Source organism: Macaca fascicularis, chromosome 1, assembly GCF_037993035.2.
Source record: "Macaca fascicularis isolate 582-1 chromosome 1, T2T-MFA8v1.1".
NCBI classification, from domain to species: domain Eukaryota; kingdom Metazoa; phylum Chordata; class Mammalia; order Primates; family Cercopithecidae; genus Macaca; species Macaca fascicularis.
The window spans coordinates 140,344,741-140,369,280 of NC_088375.1; the positions used below are offsets into that span (position 1 = coordinate 140,344,741).

At 45.5% G+C, this 24,540-nt stretch overlaps 1 protein-coding gene across 2 annotated transcripts in view; it reads left to right on the forward strand.

Annotated features, from left to right (window-relative positions):
• Positions 1 to 24,540, forward strand: part of ABCA4 (ATP binding cassette subfamily A member 4) — a 128,961-nt gene that overhangs the window by 38,481 nt on the left and 65,940 nt on the right. For both annotated transcript variants that reach the window (XM_045382934.2, NM_001319343.1), the window contains 7 exon segments: positions 294 to 534; positions 1,546 to 1,685; positions 2,340 to 2,456; positions 3,152 to 3,349; positions 18,201 to 18,406; positions 18,768 to 18,944; positions 21,050 to 21,272. In XM_045382934.2, the coding sequence (XP_045238869.2) occupies positions 294 to 534; positions 1,546 to 1,685; positions 2,340 to 2,456; positions 3,152 to 3,349; positions 18,201 to 18,406; positions 18,768 to 18,944; positions 21,050 to 21,272 (1,302 nt within the window).

Consider the following 24,540-nt stretch of genomic DNA (forward strand, 5'->3'; position numbering starts at 1 on the left):
GACCTCGTGATCCACCCGCCTCGGCCTCCCAAAGTGCTGGGATTACAGGCATGAACCACCGCGCCCGGCCACTCTGTGATTTTCTTTAAGGCTCATCCTAGTATTCTCCTAGTCCCTAAGTAGATGGCTGTAGGTTTTGTTTTTTGTTTTTCGCAGCTGGATTAAGGATTGCTGAGAATATGGATGTTTTCTTTTAAATGTGGAAGTCAAACCCAAACTTTGGAGCGTTGGCCTCACAGTAGATTATGACTCTGGCTGCCTTAAAATAACCCGAAGCCTTTGCCTTGCCCCAGTTTATCCGTCGGCCGAGTATGCAGGACTTGCTGTGGGTGACCAGGCCCCTCATGCAGAATGGTGGTCCAGAGACCTTTACAAAGCTGATGGGCATCCTGTCTGACCTCCTGTGTGGCTACCCCGAGGGAGGCGGCTCTCGGGTGCTCTCCTTCAACTGGTATGAAGACAATAACTATAAGGCCTTTCTAGGGATTGACTCCACAAGGAAGGATCCTATCTATTCTTACGACAGAAGAACAAGTAAGTTTTCTGAGTTCTGCTTATAAATTGGACCCTGTTGTTGGTAAAGTTGATGGTGTAACACTTCCAGGTGAAACCAAACCTGGGGTTGCATCTATCTTGTCTTGTTGAGTGGCCTTAGGCAAAGAGACTTCTCCCAGAAAGTCCACTTCCCCTTGCAGAAAGGGGGCGTTGCTTATAAGCAATTCTGGACATGAACCACAGAAAGAACTGAGGCCCACTTGGAAAGGGAACAGAGGGGCCATTTCCCACTGATGTAATTGAACTAGGGCTAAGTTCAAGAGGAAGAGAATGATCCGCAAGGAAGCAACCCAGAGTTGCAGGCAAAGCTCAGGTCAGAAGGGCCCTGGCAAGTAAACACGGCTGTGGGATGCTTTTACAAACACATTGCAGTGAAAATCTACATGTGTAGTACTAAATTACATTCCGAATGGCAAATTCCTGGCAAATCATCTTCCCCACCTTTCACTTTTTTTTTTGTCTTCTATGGGGTAAAGGAGGGTGGGGTGGGGAAGAAATGTAACTGGGTGCCCCTGTAGTTAAAAATTGAAAAGAGGCAGCAAGGGACATGCCAAAAGTAGTAGGATTCTAAGATAGCTACACACAACAAAGCAGCTAAGCAGCTAATTGAAGGGAAATGACGGAGGCTCAAGCTGAGATTCCAAGTAGGGGGCTTTGTTTGGCTTCTCAGTCCCTTTCATCTGAGAAAGACCTCAGTTTCTAGCAGTAATCAGAGGCAGGCTTCTCAGCCTCCTTCTTCTAAAGCAGAATAAACCACAGGGCAAGCCCCGTCCTTTGTTTCTCTGATGAGGCCATTACTGAGAGGCACTGTGGCATTTTGCTACTAATGATGAGCTTGTTATTGGTGGGGTACAGCCTATTAATTTAGGTTATTCATCAAATCCTCCAGCATGGGGTTGAATGAGACATGTGATGTGGATACACTAATGACTATGTTGAGTTACAAGCAATGGGGAGTTTCTGTAAAATCTGTCCCTTCTCTCCTGGCAGCATCCTTTTGTAATGCATTGATCCAGAGCCTGGAGTCAAATCCTTTAACCAAAATCGCTTGGAGGGCGGCAAAGCCTTTGCTGATGGGAAAAATCCTGTACACTCCTGATTCACCTGCAGCACGAAGGATACTGAAGAATGTAAGATCCCAGCTGGGCTTGCCCTGTGTACCCTGGACCTCCCAGAAGTGTGTGTGTGTGTGTGTGTGTGTGTGTGTGTGTGTGTGTGTGTGTGTGTGTGTGTGTGTGTGTGATGTGCCTTCCTGGTAGCACGTCTCATGTTTGTTTTTTGCTAAGTGGACTCTTGCATTTCCTCCCCCATCCACAGTCATCGCTGGAATGCTTTGCTTCAGTGCCCCTGCCTGGGCCCTCCCCTCTGTACTGCAGCCTACAATGAGGTTTTCTTTCCCACTGCTTGAATTATATCCCTAATGGAAGGGTTCACAGTTCTCTGAATCCTGGCTACTCAGAACAGATAAAGACAGGGAGGAAGGGAGGAAGAGTATTTTCTCCCAGGGGGTCCAAATCTAGCTTTAACGAGGGAGGTTCCGAGAAAATAATACCATCAATATTACAGGGACTTCTGAGATACTAAGAAATTAGATTCTGTCAGCCCAGGAGGTTGGGAGATGGTGAATTGTTCTGGGAAATGGCAATAGACTGAGAAAATAAAAACATTTCCTTAAAAAGCCTTTCCCTAACACTAAGTGACAGGGGCAGAAAAGACACAACCAAAAGTTCTCTCTCACTTTTCTCTCTGTTCGTGTCTCTGTCTCCATCTCTGTCTGGTTTTAGGCCAACTCAACTTTTGAAGAACTGGAGCGCGTTAGGAAGTTGGTCAAAGCGTGGGAAGAAGTAGGGCCCCAGATCTGGTACTTCTTTGACAATAGCACACAGATGAACATGATCAGAGTAAGAGGGGGTTGGAGGATGGGGAGGGGAGGGGAGGGGAGGAGGAAAGGGTGGGGGCAGGAAAGTTCCACTTGTTTCCTTTTCCCAGCAAAGAGTTAATCGCTATTGGAGTTAGATCAAAATACAACAAGCAGGCCCCAAAGGCCCTCATTCCAAGCAGTCACCAAGTGGGGTCACTGACTTTGGATGAGAAATATGTTTCTTGAATTCTGGGAGAAGTCTAAAAGCTGCCACAAGACCAGTGGTTTCCTGGAGTTTCCTGCTTTTATGAATTCACTCAAGGGCCTCAAATTCAAAGAGGCATCTCCCCAAGAGGCCAGCTCTGTAACTCCAAAGATCGTTGAGTGTGTTTGTCTGGTCTCATTTTCAACTTTGCAAAACCAAGACAAGAGTTCTATATAGCAGGGACACTCAAAAGAAAACAAAAATATCCATAAGCAAAAGAAAGCTTTTTATATACCATTTTCAGTGCCCCCCATCTCCTTTGCCCCTACACATCTTCCCTCTATTCTAGAGACCCATGGACTGGGGGAATGCGATAAAGCTAGGTATGCCTCATAGTGGAACAAGCTCACTCGCTCTTTAGGGAGCCTTAGACTCTCTACCCTCAATCACTAAAAATTAGAAATGGCTGAAGAACAAGACCAAAGATCCTGTGGAATTTCTAAGCAGTGACTGTATTTCTTCTTCCCAAGGATATCCTGGGGAATCCAACAGTAAAAGACTTTTTGAATAGGCAGCTTGGTGAAGAAGGTATTACTGCTCAAGCCATCCTAAACTTCCTCTACAAGGGCCCTCAGGAGAGCCAGGCTGACGACATGGCCAACTTGAACTGGAGAGACATATTTAACATCACTGATCGCACCCTCCGCCTGGTCAATAAATACCTGGAGGTAAGGGGCTGCAAGCCCCACAGTGGGCCCCTTGAAGATAGCCCCGTGCAGAGCTCCCTTAGCAAGTCAAGTGATCTTGAACTTAAGCTTTCATTTTCCCCACTGAAGAAACAAGAATCCCTGCATCCCCTGTGCAGTTCTCATTCTCTAATAGCTTATCCATACTTAAAACTTATCTATGCTGAAAACTGTTTCTTCTTCACATCTCCTACCTTCTCATGCTGGGCTCCTCCTCCTGTAGCCCCCTTTGAGCATCTGCGTCTGTCCTCAACCCTCTCCTGTCTGCCATTGCTTGAGTGGCCATCTATGGCCAGTGTCCCCTTAACCCCACGGTCCCACTGTTTGCGGGATGCTCCTGCCCCCAAGTTCTACAGGCACATCAGCCTAAACACGTCCCCTCCAAAAACTGTATGTTCTCTTTGCCCATAAAACATATCCTCCTCCTGTATTTCCTATCCTAATTAACATCATCAGTGTTTGCCCAAATTCTCAAGCGAGGGATTTCAGGGTCATCCCTCATTTTCCTTCTTTACCCTCCACACAGTAGCTGTCACTTACTGAGTGTAACTTTATGCCAAGCACTGTGCCAAGTGCTTTTACACACATTTGCTTCATTTAATTCTCACAGCTCCATGAGGCTTGCACCATTATCATTGCCAGTTTGCAGATGAGAAGCCAGTGCTTAAAGAGGTTAAATAAGGTCCCATGCATGACCATTAGGAGAAGCAAACAGGATCCAGCTCTGGGGACGCCTGAGTTCAGAGCCTGCCCTTCTGATTTCTCTTACCAAGTTTTGTCTCCTCTCCATCCTAAATGTCTCTCAGCTCTGCCTCTTGCATTCCAGGCTCTCTGAGGACTAGAGGCTTTGTCATCTCTGCACCAGCCCATTCCAAGGGCTTCCTCCCTGGACTCCAGGGTCTAGCCTCTGTTGGCCCAGGCATTTCCCTACACTGGCACCAGAGTTATGTTCCGCAATCCTGCTTACATTGCTCTCCGATTTAAAATCTTAATGATTTGACCCCCAAATAACATAGGTCCCTTCCAAATCTGTCCTTCCCCACCTTCCAAGCCCTTGCTCACTGCACACCCTCAAGTCTGCTACCTGGCCCTTTCACGCCCACAGGCATTCCCATTCCATGATCTCTTGGGATTCTACCCTTTGCAAATGCTGTTTTCATTGCTCATTTATTAGAGCGCTTTTGGTCACAAGCTTTTTGCTTAAACAAAAATAAAGCATTTATTGGTGAACATAAATAATGAAGTTCAGGGGGATCCAAGAGTTGGAAGCCACCATGAGCCCCTGTGTCCTTCCACCTCACAGTTTACTCATCTCTGCTCAGCGTCAGCCCTAGCCAGGCCCTCTCCTCTGCTGGTGCCCTACCTGCTTACAGCCCTTAGCAGTCATCTATACACCAAAAATCCCCTTCCATAGCAGAAGCATGCTCCTAGAGAGTTTCCCTGTCAGTCTGGCTCCTGTACCCACCCCTCTGTACTCTGACTGGGAGGCCTGGGTCAGCTACCCACCACGGGGTCATTGCTATGAGCAGGATTACTGTGAAGTGGAGGAAGATATTTCCCCAAAAGAAGAAACGCAAGGTAGAAAAGTGTATGTCTACCAACGCCTGAAATGACTGTCCCTTTCCTCATCTGCTGAGCTTCTACTCATTCATTCTTTGAGACTCAACACTCAGCTCTCAAATGTCACTTCTGCTTTGACGGAGGTTTAGTCATTCACTCCTCCGTGCTTCCTGGCCCTCTCTTCACACCTCTCTCGGACCCCTCTCCCAGCTAGATTAGAGTTGGCTGTTGACATATCCATCTCTGGCTGGGCAGCTATTTAGAATCTGGGAGTTATTTAGAATCAGGGAGCACATCTCAGTCATTTTCAAATTCTTGCCCTCATACTTCCAGTAAATGACTCCATCTAAGGGCAGATCACTCTTGCCCATGGGCCAGGTCTGGGTCTGTGTCATCTAGAACTGTTGGAAGGTAGGGGCTTCTGTGAGCAATAGGAGAGGGAATAAACTCGAGGGCCCTCGGGAGCATGCCCTCTTGTCTCAGACTTGTGAGTCCTGAGGATAACAAACTAGTGAGGAAAAGCCTTGCTCTATCTGTCACCTGGTGTTCTTGAGGACTTGCTGTTGCCCTGGTGCCACCACAATTTTCCAGAGTGTATGACCCTCTCTCTCCAAACTCTGGAAGTGGCAGCACAGGCTCCCCAGTGGCCTTTCAGAAGGTGCCAGTCATGGCAGCAGCACCAAACTGCAAGCAACTACTAAGTGATCACCAACTTGTCTGAAGACAAGAATGACCTTGAATGCTTTTTATAAAACAGGATTTTTTTTTTAATTTTTAAATTTTCTTTCTTTATTTTACCTTAAGTTCTGGGATACAAGTGCAGAATGTGTAGGTTTGTTAAATAGGTATATGTGTGCCATAGTGGTTTGCTGCACCTGTCAACCCATCATCTAGGTTTTAAGACCCACATGCATTAGCTATTTGTCCTAATGCTCTCCCTCCCCTAGCCCCCCACCCCACCCCAACAGGCCCTGGTGTGTGATATTCCCCTCCCTGTGTCCATGTGTTCTCATTGTTCAGTTCCCACTTACAAACAAGAACATGCGGTGTTTGGTTTTCTGCTCCTGTGTTAGTTTGCTGAGAATGATGGCTTCCACCTTCATCCATGTCGCTGCAAAGGACACAATCTCATTCCTTTTTATGGCTGCATAGTATTCTATGGTGTATATGTACCACATTTTCCTTATGCAGCCTATCATTGATGGGCATTTGGGTTGGTTCCATGTCTTTGCTATTGTAAACGTACATGTGCATGTATTTTTATAGTAGAATGATTTATATTCCTTTGGTTATATATCCAGTTATGGGATTGCCGGGTCAAATGGTATTTCTGGTTCTAGATCCTTGAGGAATCACCACACTATCTTCCACAATAGTTGAACTAATTTACATTCCCACCAACAGTGTAAAAGCATTCTTATTTCTCCACAGCTTCACCAGCATCTATTGTTTCTTGACTTTTTAATAATCACTATTCTGACTGGCATGAGATGATATCTCAATGTGGTTTTGATTTGCATTTCTCTAATGATCAGTGATGATGAGCTTTTTTCATATGTTTGTTGGCCACATAAATGTCTTCTTTTGAGAAGTCTCTGTTCATATCCTTCACCCACTTTTTGATAGGGTTGTTTGTTTTTTTCTTGTAAATTTGTTTAAATTCCTTATAGATTCTGAATATTAGACCTTTGTCAGATGGGTAGATTACAAAAATTTTCTCTCTCATTCTGCAGGTTGCCTCTTCACGTTAATGATAGTTTCTTTTGCTGTGCAGAAGCTTTTTAGTTTAATTAGATCCCACTTGTCAATTTTGGCTTTTGTTGCAATTGCTTTTGGTGTTTTAGTCATGAAGTCTTTGCCCATGCCTATGTCCTGAGTGGTATTGCCTAGGTTTTCTTCTAGTTTCATGATTTTGGATTTTACATTTAAATCTTTAATCCATCTTGAGTTAATTTTTGTATAAGGTGTAAGGAAGGGATCCAGTTTCAGTTTTCTGCATATGGCTAGCCAGTTTTCCCGACACCATTTATTAAATAGTGAATCCTTTCCCCATTGCTTGTGTGTGTCATGTTTGTCAAAGATCAGGTGGTTGTAGATGTGTGGAGTTATTTCTGAGGCCTCTGTTCTGTTCCACTGGTCTATTGGTCTGTTTACAAAACAGACTCTTAAGCATCAACCAAATCGACTGGCTTGGAATTTCCAGGGAAAAGGCCTGGTTATCTGCATGTTTACAGACCTATTAGATTTGTGGGACCTTGGAGTTCCCTTGTACAGTTACTCAATTAACATCTCCCTCCTCTCATGGTGCCTCTACCTGCTAAGCCCTTATTCCCAGGCCCACCACCATCCACCCACTGCTATTATAACATAAGCAGGACCTGTGCCGGGAGTGTGGATGGAGGAGAGAGACTCTATTGCTTTATTTGTGCAGCATGGAGTTCAGTGGTTCTCACAATGTTTTTGTGAAGTACTATGAAGAATACACCTTGTCTACTTGACATTTGTATCATGACGTAAATGGCTTGTTTTCCAGAAGGATTATTTTTTCCATGCAGCTTGTACCTAATGCAGCCCCAGGCACCCAATAGATACTTAAAATACATTAGTTGCTTAAATGGTTAAGAATTCAGTCTCTGGACCCACACTGCCCGGGTTCAAATTCCTATTATCTGTGCCCAGTTTCCAAATCTATAAAATAGGGATATTAACAGTACTTACCTAATAGGCTTGTTAATGAGAATTAAATGAGCTAATTCATGCAAAGCACTGACATATAGTAAGCACTTAATAAATATTAGCTTTTTAACAAAATACAAGCCAAAAAACATTGCTCAGGAGAGAAAATGATGTTAGTGCCTCCTGTAAATAGGCCTCCAAGCTGGTGCTCCTCTAGGAATCACAGAGCTGCAAATCACATCCTCCCTGGCCACCAGGGCTTCACGAGGGCCTCTGAGCAGAGGGGTATGATGGGGGCAGAAGCCCAGCAGCTGTGATAAGGCTGTTTCTGGTCTTCCTACCCTTGGGTGGGGGAGGAGGAAAACAAGGGAGCAATGAACAGAAAGGAAAAGACAGCAGGGAGGAAATGTGTGAGGAAGAAACACGTCACTGTGACTTGTCCTGGAATTTTCTGCTTCTGTTCTTGTGTTTTGGGAAGTCTGGAGGAGACTTGGAAATCATTCACCTCCCCACCCTGAGGATGGCTTAGTAGCAGACAGGCCATGAAAACTCTCTGCTGATGGCTCTGAAGGTCTCTCCAGGGCAGGAAAGCAAGGATGTTGCTTCACTGGGCTGCTGAAGGCCTGCCTGGGGGCTCTGAGTAGAGAGTATAGGCCCCTCCCAGGAGGGCGGCCCAAGCACCATGCTGGCATTTCTGTGGACCATGGTCTGATGTCTCAGACCCTCTCCACAATGACGACTGCAATCTCATTCACCCTATACATACATTCTGTCTTTCCTCTGATCCCCTCCCCTTAGCAGGAGGAAATAAATGGAAGTCAGACGGCCCAGTTAGAAGGGAGGCGGTGGAGTAGGAAAATAGATGATGGTGGTTTGGGGAGCCTCACGTCACGCATGGGGAGACATTCATTCCCATGGGCCTTCCAATCACCCTCTTCTCCAAATCTGAGGACACAGGACAAATGGGTCCTCATACAGGCAAATATCTTAAACTGGTATGTGTATTCATTTATAGTTCTAATGTATTCAGATATATTTTGCTTCTGGAGAAAAGCACAATTAGAAAAATTAATACATTATTCTTCTTATTACCCTTCAGTTAAAACAAACATACACATCCCTCCCCTTTGTATTTTTTGTTTAGCAAAAGATTAGGCCTGGCACAGATGAAATACTATTCAGAGTTCACAGTGTATTTTCATTTCATAATATATTTGATTTTCAGGTCTTGAATTTCACATCAGGAAGCTGAATTCAGCCAGATTTTAATACAAAAATACCTCTGATCAAGGCATAAAATTATACTTTAATCAGTAACCACTGTATTTCTCTAAGCTGTGAAAAAACGTGTTCATTAACTGCTTTTTCCTCTGCTGTCAGCACAGTCAATACACGTGCATAACTCCTTATTATCTACGTGGTGATTATCTTGCTGATGAATTCTCAAAGGCCAGAGTTTTGGACTATTTTTTCTCTGCACCTTGCATGTTCCTGGCCACATGCCACCACCACCCAAACAGAATGGACTCAGGGAATGTATTTTTCAGGATAACCTAAGAAAAAATAGGATTAAGAAGATAAAACTGCTGATCATGTAATGTGCTTTAGAGTCAGATGTATAAATATTTGCGAATTATCTGTCCTATGCTTTCTTCTATTAATTTATTGATTCTAGATGTGCATTGGAAGGCTAGGGAGAAATCAGGGGATTGTGAGAAAGAGCACAGAAGTCTACATCACACAAACAATCATATTTCAAGGGCCATGAACTAGATCCTAAGTAACTCATAGGCAATGACCTCATTTCATGCCTCTAAGAAACATTTAACTGGCCTGAAGAAGGAAAACGTGGGCAAGGGGTAGGCTGGGGTCATAGGTGGAGGTCCAAATAGTAATCAATGGAGCTCATAGGGTGGACTGATATTGAACCTGCTATGAGCCAGCCACCTGCTGGCCACTTTTACATTTCATCTAATGCCATACTCCCAATTACCTGCCTAGTAAGCATGGTTGTCATTTTATAGAATTAAAAACAGAGACTCAAAGAGGTTGACAGTCTAACATAATACAACAGCTGAATGGGGGATCTGGAATTCTAACCCAGAGCTGCCTGACTCTGATGAGAAAGCTCTTTCTGCTATCATATGCAGCCCATGTTAATAGGGGCTCAGTAAGTATTGTCTGGATAAATTATATAATGAATCCAATGAAGGCAGACATTATTTTGTAATATGCAGCATAATAGGCACTATTATAATTAGATTTTTCTGCTTGAAAGTAGCTAGATTAGAGTAGGAAACCAAAAAGATGTGAATTCATTCAGTCATTCATGCATTTGCATGGATTGAACTACCCACACTTGAATAAATGCTGTTAATCCTTGATTCCTTGGAAGCTCACATGGGAGAGATAAGTGTGTCGTTAAATAATGCCATAATAGCGGTATCTCAGAGGACTGGCAGAACATAATTCAATCTGATAGAGTAGAAACAGATTGTACAAATCCAATTCAAAACATTATAAATCCTCTAAGCACTGTCAATTCTTCCTCCAAATTATCTCTGAAATTCCTCCTCCTTCCCCATTTATGGCCTCTGTTTACAGAAGCCTGTACTGTCTCTTGTAGCTGGTTGCCAGGCCTTCAGTCTCTTGCTGTTCAGCTCCCAACTGCTTCCAGCAAGATCTTTCTAAAACCCCAGGCTTGCTATGACTTAGCACCCGCAGCTCCACAGTTACTCCTCATTGCTGTTAAAGTAAAGGCTTTGGCCGGGCGCAGTGGCTCAAGCCTGTAATCCCAGCACTTTGGGAGGCCGAGACGGGCGGATCACGAGGATCACGAGGTCAGGAGATCGAGACTATCCTGGCTAACACGGTGAAACCCCGTCTCTACTAAAAAATACAAAAAACTAGCCGGGTGATGTGGCGGGCGCCTGTAGTCCCAGCTACTCAGGAGGCTGAGGCAGGAGAATGGCGTAAACCCGGGAGGCGGAGTTTGCAGTGAGCTGAGATCCGGCCACTGCACTCCAGCCTGGGCGGCAGAGCGAGACTCCGTCTCCAAAAAATAAATAAATAAATAAATAAATAAATAAAGTAAAGGCCTTCCCAGTCTAGCCCTTCATGCTTCTTCCATGTTCTATGGGACTGCCCCAGGCTTCCCACCTGGTACCACTGAACCTTTCCATCCTTCCCCCATTTGACTGACTGGTCAACACCCACACCCATGCTTCGGGACTCCGGTCCTATGTTTCGGGCCTTCTTCTATGCACCATTCCTTTCCCTGTAGCCCTTGATCATGATTTGTTTATACGCTTCTGCACCTTCATGGCCCTGAACCCTTCAAGGGCCAAAACTGCCTTACTTTTCTTTTTGACTTCCCAACTTACCTTAGTGGAGCTGTAGTCACATAGAGTAGATACTCATAACTGATGCTCTGGGCTGTAAAGGTTAAATTTTCCAGCTAAGCAAGGAAGAAAGACAGTTTCAGGCAGGAGGAAGAGCATAAGCAAAGCGCAGAGGTGTGAAGCTCAAGAGAAGTGGACAGGCTGGGCAGAGGTGTGGCTGCAGCATCAGGGGAGAAGCAGTAGTGCCTGGAGTCAGCCGGTATGGCTTGCAAAAGCTTCATCCTATGGGTGAAAGGACACCATCTCTTGTACCAGCGGGCTCTGTGATTGGAGGCAACATTGCTGTTTCACTGCCTGAAAACTGAGGATGATAACCCGAACTGCAGTTCAAGTGGCATTCACTGGTGCGGCTAAAATGGGTGTTTGTGGCCAGAATGTGGTCTGATTGGTCAGTGCCCAGCTCTGTTGATTATCAAATGTTTTGAATATAGTAGCGCCCATGTGCCTAAGTTGTTGGGATGATTCAACAAGAAACTTTGAGAGCTCAAGTGCCCTGCAGTTGTCAGCCAGGTGATTCTCTTCCTTTGGACCCAGTTAGACACAGGCGTTGCCTAGTGGCTTTGCCCCAGTGTGAATCTTTGTGCTCCAACTCGATCTTTTTATTTGTTTCATTATTGTATTTAATTTGTTTATTTTAGAGACAGACATTTTTTAACAGCTGTGCATTTCCTGTCCCTTTGTTTTCCAGTCGTCATGTGTTTCCTTACTCTCTGTGGGTGAATGTTTCAGATGTCTGTTTGCGGTGCCCAGCGTGCAAGATAAAATTTATTGCAGTCCCTTCAGCGTCTAACTCGCCATTCCAACCAACACAGCCCAAGGCTATTTTATCCAGTGGCTTTTTCCATGTCCTGGGAAATAAATCTTGAATGTTACTGTTTAAATTTGCCAGGAAACTCATTCTGGGATGTTTGCCCACATCCACTGGCATTTCTCAAAAGGAACCCCAGGTGTCTACCTTGACACCAGCAGGGCCACTCGAGCCCTCCATGGGCATTCATCGTCCACTTTGTTCTCAGCCTGAGTTTAGGAGTTACAGATGTGAGAGGCGGGATTATACAGCCAACATCTCTAAGGGGGACGTGGCTCCCTTACCCTCGAAGACCTCACTCCTAGCACGTCCTGGGTGTATTAGTCAAAACATGTCCTCTTATGCCACGCCAGCGCAGGGTTGCTCCCCACTTTGATCATCAAGCTTAAACAAAAAGAAAGATTTTCTTTCTTTCTGGGCCTCCACTGGACGTCGTTTCCCACCTGACAGATAATTTAATGTGTCTATGACCAAATGTGTTTGAATTAGAGACAGAGAGGTCACAGTGAAAGAAGGAAGCCTGCTGCTACTGCAGCTTGTCCTCCCAAGGAGGTGTTTGATTTAGCTGTGTAAACAAATGACTGCATTCTCCAGAGGTCCTGAGCACAGCTGCCTGCGCTGGAGAGCGCTCAAACCTCTTCCACCAGGGTGAACTCTGCTTCCTGGTGAGTGCCAGCAAAACAACCGACAAAGAGCTGTAGGACTTGAGTGGACTTCAAATGGTAGTGGTCCTGCCACTTGGGCTCAGCCACAGCAGTTAGGAAACTAAGGGGCGGGAGGAAAGCCCTTTTCTTGCTTTATTGCCATTGGCTGTCATAGGGCATTATCAAAGAGGTTCTCTTTGAGATTCTGAGCTCTGGCTATAACATTTGCCCAGAAACTGCCTCTGAGGCCTCAAGACACTGTGTTTTTATTCAACAAAGATGCTCTTTGATTTCTTTTCCCACTAGTGGTGCTAGGTTTGAGCACCTTACACTGGCCAGTTCTTGTCTACCTACATTCTTCCCTAACATTCATGATTGCATAGTTACTCTTAGTGTAGAAGCAGACAGCTTTTACACATAGACTCCACGGCCTTAGCCGCCTAGAACCTACTATGTTCTAACTTACAAGCTAATCAGATCAAATATATCAAAATCAAAAACCTCTGCTGAGAGTTTATTCATTCGTCTCTGTCTCCCAAACATACTTATGTACACATGTGCACTCATATACATGTCCATTAGCCAAGATTTTGACTTAAGGGATCAAAGCAACTACCGATAGGGAATGAGGTCACTTGCTGCAAGGCAGGTGGCTTCCCCATGAGAATACCAGGCTACCTCATGACTCATACTTCAGAGGGTGACCCAGGAACATCTGATTCATGTCCAAAGCAGCTTCTACAATTGCTCTACCTTGACCTTGGGAAGACGTGGGGAGGATGACATTCAGGATGAGCTTTATAAGGCCTTCCTGTGGGCAGAGTTGTCTGACTTTCACCTAATGACCGACAAGCAGCTAGCGAGCATCAGTGGGTGAGGACCCACCCCCTCTCACCTCCCCTACTGCCCAGCTGGGACATGGGCTTTGGCATCTGTCCATAGCATTGTTCTAACCAGATGAGGTGTTATGGATCAGCTCAGGATGGGATATGTTCCCAGACACATTATTTAAAGAAAATAGCTCCCTTCCTCCCCTGATAAACAGCTGTCATGGCTAAAAGGTAACCTGGCTGGGGCTTAAAAGTCTGTTGACTTTCACGATACTTTGCAAAAACAGTCATAAAAATGGTATTTATCAGGTCCTCACTATTGGTGAGACGGTTTGGTGTACTACAGTGGTTAAAAACACAGAATCTCTCCAGAGGTTTACTTTGCTTAGTCGTGCCTCCTAAGTGAACTTGGACCTCATAAGGTGGTTGTGAGAATGAAATGGGTGAATATGAGTAAAGTCCTTGGGCCAGTTTTGGCCAGGTAGTAAGCCTTCAGTAAGCATCTGCTTTTATTCCTACAGGGAGGCACGTGTAAGCCTTCACAAACACCATCTCATGTGATCCTTAGAACAAACCTATGAGATGGGGCATAGCTCAATTTTGTAGGTAGGGAAACAGAAGTCACACAATTAGGAAATGGCAACAGGTCTGTTAGACTCTTAAACAGTATGCTACACCAATTTGCAAGACAAGGAAGACAAAGCACCTTTGAAAATGGGTCAGATGTTTTAGGGTAAATGAACATTTGAGAATCTTTTAAGTTTTTTTCCCTCTAGAGATTATCAAGGTATCAATCTAGGGGGATGCATCAGGAAACATGACTATGAATCAGCTGCCTGATAAACCAGCCAGGATGGAGCCCACGTCATCACAGGAGTCAGCAATGCCACTGAAAACATCAGCTGCTTATTCCTGTATAGATTTCCCCCTTAAGACATGAAAGGGGAGTTCAAAGAGAATGGGCCAGATAGCTCTGAGAGTCATCTTACTAAAATGTATTTATTTTTACTAGCTTTTTTGTTTTAAGAGTTATACTGTCATTAGCACCATAGCAAAAATTCACGTTTTATTAATTTCTCCTGGTTTATCATGTGATTCTAAGGTAGGATGCAGAGTTATATTCAAAACACACAAACCAACTCAACTCAGTAAACATATATCGAGGTCCTGTCATGACAAAATGCCATTCCAAAGACCATGGTGAACAAGCCATGGCCCCAGCCTCAAGGAATTTACTGTCTCTGGAACTGTGCTGGCCAATACAGTAACCAGCAGCCATGCAGGGCTATTTCAATTTAAATTAATTAAAAGTAAAAACACAATGCCTCAGATGCATTAACCACATTTTAAGTGTTCAGTAGATATTTGTGGCTCCGGCCTGCCATATTGGACAGGGCAGATATAGAACAATTCCATCACTGCAGAAAGTTCTACTGAACAGTGCTGCTCTGGGCAGAAGATCTTCTTGTTCAGGGATGTTACACCCCAGCTTGTGGCTAGAGTGTGGCTTTTCCTCAGAGTAACAATAGGGAACAGTGGCACTCTGCAGGCTCAGCACTGAAGACATGGATGCAGGCTCTGCTTCTGACCTAGATTGACCTTGGGCAAGGCCTTTTGCTCCTCTGATCCCAATTCTTCACCAGCCAAGTAAGAACATCAGACCACAAGCCCTCTAGGGCTCTGTCCAAATGCCCCATGACTGAGTGAACGGGTAGAACATTCTATGTGTGTGTCACAACATGAAGAGCAAAGACTTTCATCTCCCCAAATAATTTTGTTTTTCATTTTAGGAATTAAATTGCAGATTCACTCTAATTGCCAATACTAAACTTCTCTATGTGCAGTTCTAAACTTGACAAACCAATAAAATGAGATTATTTTACTACTTATCTTTGTAGAACATTGAGGTCTCCCTAAAGCTAATTTAAATGCATATTTTTAAAATGTATTCTAGCAGTTCAGTTCAGAAGCCCCTGGCCCAAGCATCACACTGTCAATCCTTTGTCATCGAGCAGTGTGATCGGGTGGGTTAGGTACTGACAAACACTGTATGCCAGGCCCATAGTTGGGGACTGTGCTAACGGTCTACATATTAGATCCCACCTACCCTCGCCCTCAACAGACCCAAGCTATTAATCAAATAGCAAATCTTACATTATTTCTGTCCAGAAGAAACAAACACTTCTTGAGAACTTTTGGGGTGTGACCTGTTTAAGTCCTACATCTCATTTAAGGACTGGTCAGTGTTAGGCTGGGCAATGCCTGTTGGTGAGAGAATCACTGCCTAAAGAAAATTAGCCATTTCCCTTAGCTCTATGGTGGGTGACTACACATACTGGTATTTCTTAAACACCAATTCCATTTCCTTTTAACATAATTATTAATATCTCATTAGCATGGTGTCACTTAAGCCTGGGCCCAAAGAAATACCAGTTCCATTTCCTTGTAAGGTAATTATTAATATCTCATCAGCGTGGTGTCACTTAAGCCTGGGCCCTTTAGAATTTTTCATGTACCTGTGTTCCTCTGCCCATATCAGCTGGAACACTAATAGTTTTCTTTGTTTTCTTCCTTTTTATCTAGAAGACTAAGAACATTACATGGGACCCATCCCCAGGGCATGGAGGCTGAGGTGGGACAGTTTAGTTCAGGAGGCCCAAGAAGTGTGGGTGCGCAGCCCGTGTTCAAACACAGCCTCTGAATTGCCGGAGGCTTCCGGTGCACGCTCTGAGGCGCAGGTGGGACTCGGGAGTCAGGGGTTTTGGTGAATGAGTTGGATTTGCCTGCTTCTTCCCAATGCAGGGGAGCTTGGTTCTGTGGTCAGGTCCTTATGTCCTATCCGCCTTTTTCATTTCTTTCTTTCTTGGGTAATAGCTGTGGAATCAAATGAACTGGGGTTTGATACCTACTCTACCACCCTGGGGGACTCACTCAGCCTCCTTGAACCTAAGTTCCTGGGCTGCCAAGTGAGGATAAGTAGTAATTGCTGATCCGCCTACTTGACAAGACAGTAGTGAGGGTGCCGAGTGCCAGGCTGTGGATCCAGCCTTTCCCACGGTTCCTGGTGTGGCAGTAAGAACTCTGGGCCTGCAGGTGAAATTGGGGAGGGAGTCCCAGCTCTGCCACTGTCTCTCTGTGTGACCTCAGGGAGGTCTTCTCAAATAAATAAGATATTTTATAAAGCTCAATTTCCTCTTCAGTAAAATGAGGATTCCAGGTAACTGACAGATAGTTTGTGGCGATGAATCTGTTGCTTAAAGCCTGCAGTACGTCAATAGCCCAGTCTTCCTGCTTGCTTTCCCCCTTCTCCGCTACTGGTGATCACAGTCCGATCCCATAGGTGATAGCCCTGCTTAAAACCCTGCATTAGCTCCTATGGCTCTTTAAGGCTTGCCCAGAACTCCCCTGGTCTTAGCACTGAAAGCAGGTGTCTGGGGAAGCCCTGCGTTCACACTACTGAGTCCCGCAGGGCAAACCGTCTGGTCCCACCCTCCTTTCTAGTGCTGCTGTCACACTCACCTCCCTTGACCCTACACTCCCTTCTGTGCCTTGCAATTACCTGGGGAGCTTTTTACAAGATATGGATGCCCTGGTCCTGCCACTAGAGATTCTGATTTAATTGTTTGGGGTAGGGCCTGGCATAGGTATCTTTTAAAGCTCCCCAGTGGTTCTAAAGCACAGCCACAGATGGGAACCACTGCTCTATTCCTGTAGGTCCCCAGATACCTCATGTGCTGTTCCCTGAGCCTCAGCTGACCTTTCCCCCACTTTCCTCTCTTCAGCTAATTCCTGCTTATCCTCCTACTCAGGAGGCTCTTCCTCCAGGCAGCCTTCCCTGATACCTCCAGGAAGACTTAGCTGCGTCCCTCCGCTGGGCTTCCCCAGTACACTGGGCTTGCTTTCATTAGAACCTGATCCTTCACATTATGGTTGTTGGTTTACTCCAATCCTCTCCATCATTAGCTCTCAACTTTCTTTTAGGAAGAGATGTTTATCTTTCCTTCTTGTATTTCTAGAGTTGACCAGGCTCTGGCACGTTGCAGACTCTCAGTATGCATTCAGGGAACAACTTAATCAAGACAACACCATCTGACCTCTTGTGAGTTACACGCTAAGAAAGAAATGTCAACACCAATAGCCCTCGCAATGATAGGAACAAGAGGTTAGAGAAAAGGAAATAGACGCAAGTAACAATATAAGTGCTTTAACAAATCTATACAAGAGGACAACCTTCATATTCAAATTTTTAAACATTCTTAGTTCTGCTCTTTTGTGGGTAACGGTTTTTTTTTTTCCTCTTCCAGGAGAAGAAAAGAGGCATATTATAGAAATTCCTCCTCCCCCGGCATTACGTGTCACACAATTGTAATTGGAAGTGATTTCCCTGACTAAGTCATTTTGGCTGTCTGTTATTTTCTCCCTTCCTCCTCGCTCTTCCCTCAGCTGGCTATCCTGTGTGTTTGGAGAGAGCCAGAAAGGTTCAATGCTAGGAATGTTTCTCTCTCTCTTTAAAGCTCTTTAATCGTCAGTCTTTCTGATCTTCAAAGCAGGCTGTAGCCAGTGTGACCCCACTCCCTCGCCTCCCCATTCTGGGGAGTAAAAGCCTGGAGTATTTTTGTCATTTTGAGGACTTGCATATTTGGACAGCCTTGGACATCTGGAAAGTGTGGTCCTCACTAGCTCTGCAGGCATAAGAGCACGTCAGCATTTCCAAGCTCTCTTGCACCCCTACATCTGGACACATTGAAAACTTAACACCAGACTCTGGAGTTAAGCAAACATTAAGTTTATAGGCCTCCTTGCATTTGACCATTTCCTGGGGCAGCAGCTCTTATCCTCTGCCTTTCTGTGTGTGCAGTTGAGTCTTTGCAGTTGGTCCTCCTCAAACTCTCTCAACTTTGTGACTCTCTGCAGTGCTTGGTCCTGGATAAGTTTGAAAGCTACAATGATGAAACTCAGCTCACCCAACGTGCCCTGTCTCTACTGGAGGAAAACAGGTTCTGGGCTGGAGTGGTGTTCCCTGACATGTATCCCTGGACCAGCTCTCTACCACCCCACGTGAAGTATAAGATCCGAATGGACATAGACGTGGTGGAGAAAACCAATAAGATTAAAGACAGGTGATGTTTCAGGAAGGGCTCGCTGTGTTTCTCCAAAGTCAGTGGGAAATTACATTTGGTAGAGAGAAAGGGATTGAGACTGGACTTGGCCTATAAATCAATAAAATTAAGTTAAATTTTAAAAAAAGATATTTTATAAAGCTCCACAAAGAGTCCTTGAATGAAAGCAATTACAGAGTTACGTTATGGCTAATATTCAAAACTGAGATTTAAAGTGAGGACTAGGAAGTAGAATTAGATCCTTTGGAAACATTTAAGATAAAGGTTTTAAGAGAATGCGTTCCAAGTCACCCTGTGGTCAGGAGGTGTGAGTGAGCTGTCCGAGCCCATTCCCATCCTTTGTCCCTCTGTGTCTTCTCAGGTACTGGGATTCTGGTCCCAGAGCTGATCCTGTGGAAGATTTCCGGTACATCTGGGGTGGGTTTGCCTATCTGCAGGACATGGTTGAACAGGGGATCACAAGGAGCCAGGTGCAGGCGGAGGCTCCAGTTGGAATCTACCTCCAGCAGATGCCCTACCCCTGCTTCGTGGACGATTCGTGAGTCTGAAGTTTGCGACCCTCCTCCATGACATGCTAATGGGGGTGCTGGGGTGGGCTGGGGTGCTCTCAAGCATTCAATGGCTTTGGAGAGAGCCCCAGGGAGCAGAGCCAAACTGGAGAGCATGGAGCTCTGACTGAGGAACCTGCTTCTCCCAAGCTCCAGGCAGGCACAGATGAGTCAGTGCAGTGGTGGGAAAGGGAAAAGAGATGGTGTTGTAGCTGGAAAAGGGAAGGGGAAAATTAAAGCAAGGGAAGTGAGGCTCGGGGAGGGGACAAATTCCCCACTGTATAGTATGTTTGGCATGTGGAAGGGTTCTGGTCAGAATGTTTGCCCAATGATTGCCACATCAGCATTCATTTTGGACTCTGCATGGCCAGTAGGTCTGGTTCCTGGGAGCCCTGGAATAATGCAGCCCCTTCCCTAACTAACATTTCCATGATGTATGCTCAATGACGAGGCAGAGGAATGTGTTGGATGAGCTCAAGCCCTGCCTCCCTGGACACCCCCATCCCAGGCCTGTATATCTGTTGACCAGCAGCAAGCCAAGCAAGCAGCCTACTGTTTCGCTTAACATGGATTTGGGGGGTGGTAGAGAAAGGGCCGGGGTGCAGGGTTGGGAGGGCTCATTTGTCATTACAGATGGGGTCAGACACACTACCAAAACAGCCGTAGACACCGACAATTGAGTTCACCTAAAACTCAGTGTGGACACAGGAAACCCTCTTTTTTTTTTTTTTTTTGAGACGGAGTCTCGCTCTGTCACCCAGGCTGGAGTGCAGTGGCCGGATCTCAGCTCACTGCAAGCTCCGCCTCCCGGGTTTACGCCATTCTCCTGCCTCAGCCTCCCGAGTAGCTGGGACTACAGGCGCCTGCCACCTCGCCCGGCTAAGTTTTTGTATTTTTAGTAGAGACGGGGTTTCACTGTGTTAGCCAGGATGGTCTCGATCTCCTGACCTCGTGATCCGCCCGTCTCGGCCTCCCAAAGTGCTGGGATTACAGGCTTGAGCCACCGCGCCCGGCCGGGAAACCCTCTTTTAATAACTGTCCAATGGGTTTTCTAGCCTCAGCGCTACAGAAAACTTGAGATGACAGTGGCCAATCTGCAGTTAGTTTGGGTTTGGACAATAGGCAGAGCTAGGAAATGGATCCAGGGGCAAAAGCCCAGGTCCACTGTAGGATCAGAATGGGAGTGGCTCGTGGGGAAGTGAGGTGGATGTGGGGAGGCAATAGGGAGCTAGGTCATTTGGTGTGGGAGAGTCCTCTGGTGGCCAGTCCCAGAAATGCAGGCTTTACGAATGTATGCTTCCCTTCCTGAAACCCTCCCATGCTGGAATTGGGCCCTTCCAGTGACAACACACAACAGTTTTCAATAGATAATAATCCCAAGGGCTTTACTAGCACATGAAACACAGGGAAAACATGTGTAAAGTTCACAACAAAGTCATTCCAGTATATCAAATCTACCCTGTTTGCCGGGTGGATATACCAGGGTCTAGTCCACCTGTGCATGGCTGGTGGTGGAGCCAGTGTCTGTTGGATAACTGATTTATTGATGGACCATTTTCCTTCTGAAAGTGCCAAACTGATTAGTTATTTTGTGTATCTTTTTGTGTAACTAGAGTTTGACCTACCAGGGCAGACTGTGCTGGGGTGGCTGACCCCTTGGCGAGCCAAGTTATTGATCTTACCACCACCACTTGCCCTTGTCAGTGCTCCACACTCTTGGGTTTCGGTGTCAGCATGTAGCTATCTACTCAGATCCCATCCACATCATCAACTCTGCAGTCGTGTCCTTGCAAGGCCTTAAACAGGGGAGATCTTTCACATAGAGGATATAATTTTATTGACACATTTTACTTGCAGAGCATTCACCTGGGCTAACCAGAAAGCCAGCACTCTGCTATAAACAAAAAATAATGCTTCAGGGCTAACATGGAATGTATTAAAAGATTCCAGCCCATTGAATGTCCAGGGGAGGTTTTCCTGTTTTCATTTCCCTCCATCTGGGCTTTGTTCTCAACACATTAATTCAACAAACATTTATTCTGCATCTACCAGGTACAGAACACTCTACTATTCTGCTTCTCTCCTCTTGCTTTAGTTTCATGATCATCCTGAACCGCTGTTTCCCTATCTTCATGGTGCTGGCATGGATCTATTCTGTCTCTATGAATGTGAAGAGCATCGTCTTGGAGAAGGAATTGAGACTGAAGGAGACCTTGAAAAATCAGGGTGTCTCCAATGCAGTGATTTGGTGTACCTGGTTCCTGGACAGCTTCTCCATCATGTCAATGAGCATCTTCCTCCTGACGATATTTATCATGGTAAGCCAAATGGAGAAGGCCCAGAAAATCTTGAATACTTTGGTTCCTCTCCCCTTTCATCCTGTTCATGTGCCTGTATTAGACATCTGGCCACCAAAGAGAGCGTGACATCTAGCTTCCCAGTCCTTCCTTTTAGCCAAGGTGGGAGACACTCAGAGAGACGAAATCTCCCGAAGGAGCCACTGTATCACAGCATCCTCCCATCTCCCACTTCCTGCCCAGGAGTCCATGGTCCACACAGACTTTCCAGTCCCATTCCACGACCATCTGGAGAAGCTGCTATTAGCAGAGCCCTGCACAGGGTAATAGTGTAATTAAAGTAGTCTTCTCTTTCCAAACACAGAAGAAATCAGTTCAGGGAGTGTTTTCCTAGGCTTACAATTGTAACTACTGGCTAGAGTTGAAATGGGGAAAGGCTTTTGCCTTTCCAGTAGCAGTAGGGGAGGAGATTTGGATTATTTACTAATCACCATCATGGTCACCTCCTACATGGCTTCACCAAAAAACATTCTGCTGCCTGAAAAATCTCCAAGACCTCTCTCTCTTTAAAGGATGGAATTTGGAGTCCATCCTTTCTCAGTGATAAGGAGTTTTTATAGCCACAGGCAGCTTCCATTGGTCTGTCCTCTGCAAACTCGCAACTCCTCTGAGAGCTAGACTTGGAAATGAAACATTATTTTGCAATATGTTGCTATCCTTCGTTTTTAGCTCCTCCACCGTAGATGATTGTTTGTACTTATTAAATGATAAGGATATAAATTTAGGTCATTTTTTATATTTTATTGGATGGAATTTGGTATAATTTTTAGACTTCAGGCTTTGCAGGCTCTGGAGATGGATGGATTGAGCTTGTTCTGCTTCTTCCCCATCATGATAGGAAGTGCTGCACCACACTAGGCAGTGTGTGTAGTGACCATAGACTGGCTGAGTGTCTCCCATCCCATGCCGGCCCATATCAGGTACCTACCTGATCCACAAACATTCCATCAGATCCTGTTCAAACAAAACATCTCCAGTGAAGCCAAATCTTGCCCTTTCTCCTTACAGTAAAATGTACTAAATCTGAAGGTTTTGTCTTTTTAGTGTGGATCTGTGATCCAGTGATCTGTGGCCTTGGTTATGCCCTGTGCTAGAGTCCTAGCACAACAAATGCTAAGGTAGAGGTCATTCTGCTCAAACAACCTGACCCCACCTGGATGTGGCTTTACATTTGCAAAGGGTACCAAAGTTCTAAGAGATGAGGGGAGGAGCTGAGCCCCTTGTCCTCATCTAGGGTTCCCTTGTTCTTTCCCATCCCTCAGTCTGCTCCTTTTCCCAGTACCAACATGTTTGTGTCCTCAGAATTAAAGGAGTAAAAATGTGTAAACATCTGACTAGCAACAGCCATGAGACTTTGCCTGCCTTGTTGATAAGCAGCATTGAGATCTGCCCTCGTAAGAATGGGCCATTAGGTCTTCAAAGCTTTCATGATGTGAGGTAAAAAACGCTCACCAGGAGTTTCATGCACAAAAGGGTTTCTCTTTGTGGGAACTAGAACATTGTTCCAGTGATGACGGAAACAGAGCTTTCCACACCAAAACAGGGTTTTCCTTTGAATGACTCTCCCACCTTTCCCTTGTCTCTTCCTCCCCACCTCAGCAACACAGGAAAGAAGCTGGAAGCAGGGACAATGGGAAGGTCCCTTTGTTATTCAAGCTATTAGAAACAAAAAGAAAAGTGGCCATCAGAGGAAGCCACAGCTGGTGAAACTGTAGGGTCACAGAGTGAGTTACACCTCTGGCTTAAGTCAGTGAAAAGTCCTAGAAGTTTGTGGTCCTAGAAGTCCTAGAAGTTTATGGGACTTTGTTTTGAGCAAGGATAAGAAATTGATTTCAAGGCTGGGCACAGTGGCTCATGCCTGTAATCTCAGCACTTTGGGAGGCCAAGGCGGGTGGATCACCTGAGGTCGGGAGTTCGAGACCAGCCTGACCAACATGGAGAAACACCGTCTCTACTAAAAATACAAAATTAGCTGGGCCTGGTGGCACGTGCCTATAATCCCAGCTACTAGGGAGGCTGAGGCAGGAGAATTGCTTGAACCTGGGAGGTGAAGGTTGCCGTGAGCCGAGATCGTGGCATTGCACTCCAGCCTGGGCAACAGGAGTGAAACTCCGCCTCAAAAAAAAAAAAGAAAGAAAGAAATTGATTTTAGGCCGGGTGCAGTGGCTCACGCCTGTAATCCCAACACTTTGGGAGATGGAGGCGGGCAGATCACTTCAGGTCAGGAGTTCCAGACCAGTCTGGCCAACATGGTGAAACCACGCCTCTCCTAAAAATACAAAAATTAGCCAGGTGTGGTGGCACATGCCTGTAGTCCCAGCTGCTCAGCAGGCTGAGGCAGGAGAATCTCTTGAACCCAGGAGGTGGAGGTCGCAGTGAACCAATATTGTATCACTGTACTCTAGCCTGGGCAACAGAGCAAAGCTCTGTCTAAAAAAAAAAACATAAAAAAGAAATTGATTTCATTCTTCTGAGAACTGCAACAACTACCTTAAAGTGATTCCATCCAAAAGCCACATGTTCGCCATGGACTTATTTTTATGGAGCTGCATGTGAGTGACGCACAAAATCAGGAGCTCTGAGTCCTAATCTAGACTTTTATTTAGATTTCCTCTGATTTGGGTTCTGGTTAAGCATGGGTCTCTTCTGTGCCCCGCCCCCCCCCTTGCCATTTATTTTGTCTGTTTTCAGTCTGTTCTGTCAGTACCCACAGGCAGGAGAGCAGAAAGGAGAAATGGCAGGCGCAGCAGACAAAACGCACGTTCTTTCCACTCAGCTCTGGCATGCCCGTCACAGATACTGCCATCGGTCTCTCCTTTCTATGAGAGGAACCCAAAACTCCAGCGAACTATTGCCAGTTGATCAGAACTCATTTAGGACGTGGACCTATTTGTTCCTTTATGTTCCTGGGAAGAGCACAGGATGAGTTCTATGTACTCACTTGTGTGTTCAGAGAGTAAACTGCCTCATAGGATGCCTCCAGCAAAGGATAACCAAGAAGGTCTAATACATTTGACAATCTCAGTTTATCCTATAGTGCAATTGGATAGCAGTTCCCCTAGTGAAAGTTGCTAGTTTGGTCCTATTTTCTACATAGCCAAAGTGGTTGATTAATTGGTTAATGTGAAAGTTACTGAATACTGCCAGCAGGTGCTAGGAAATGTATTTGTGTGATATTCATGGATGGGAAGGATCAATCCACTTCCAAGTGATTTGGATTAATTACTGA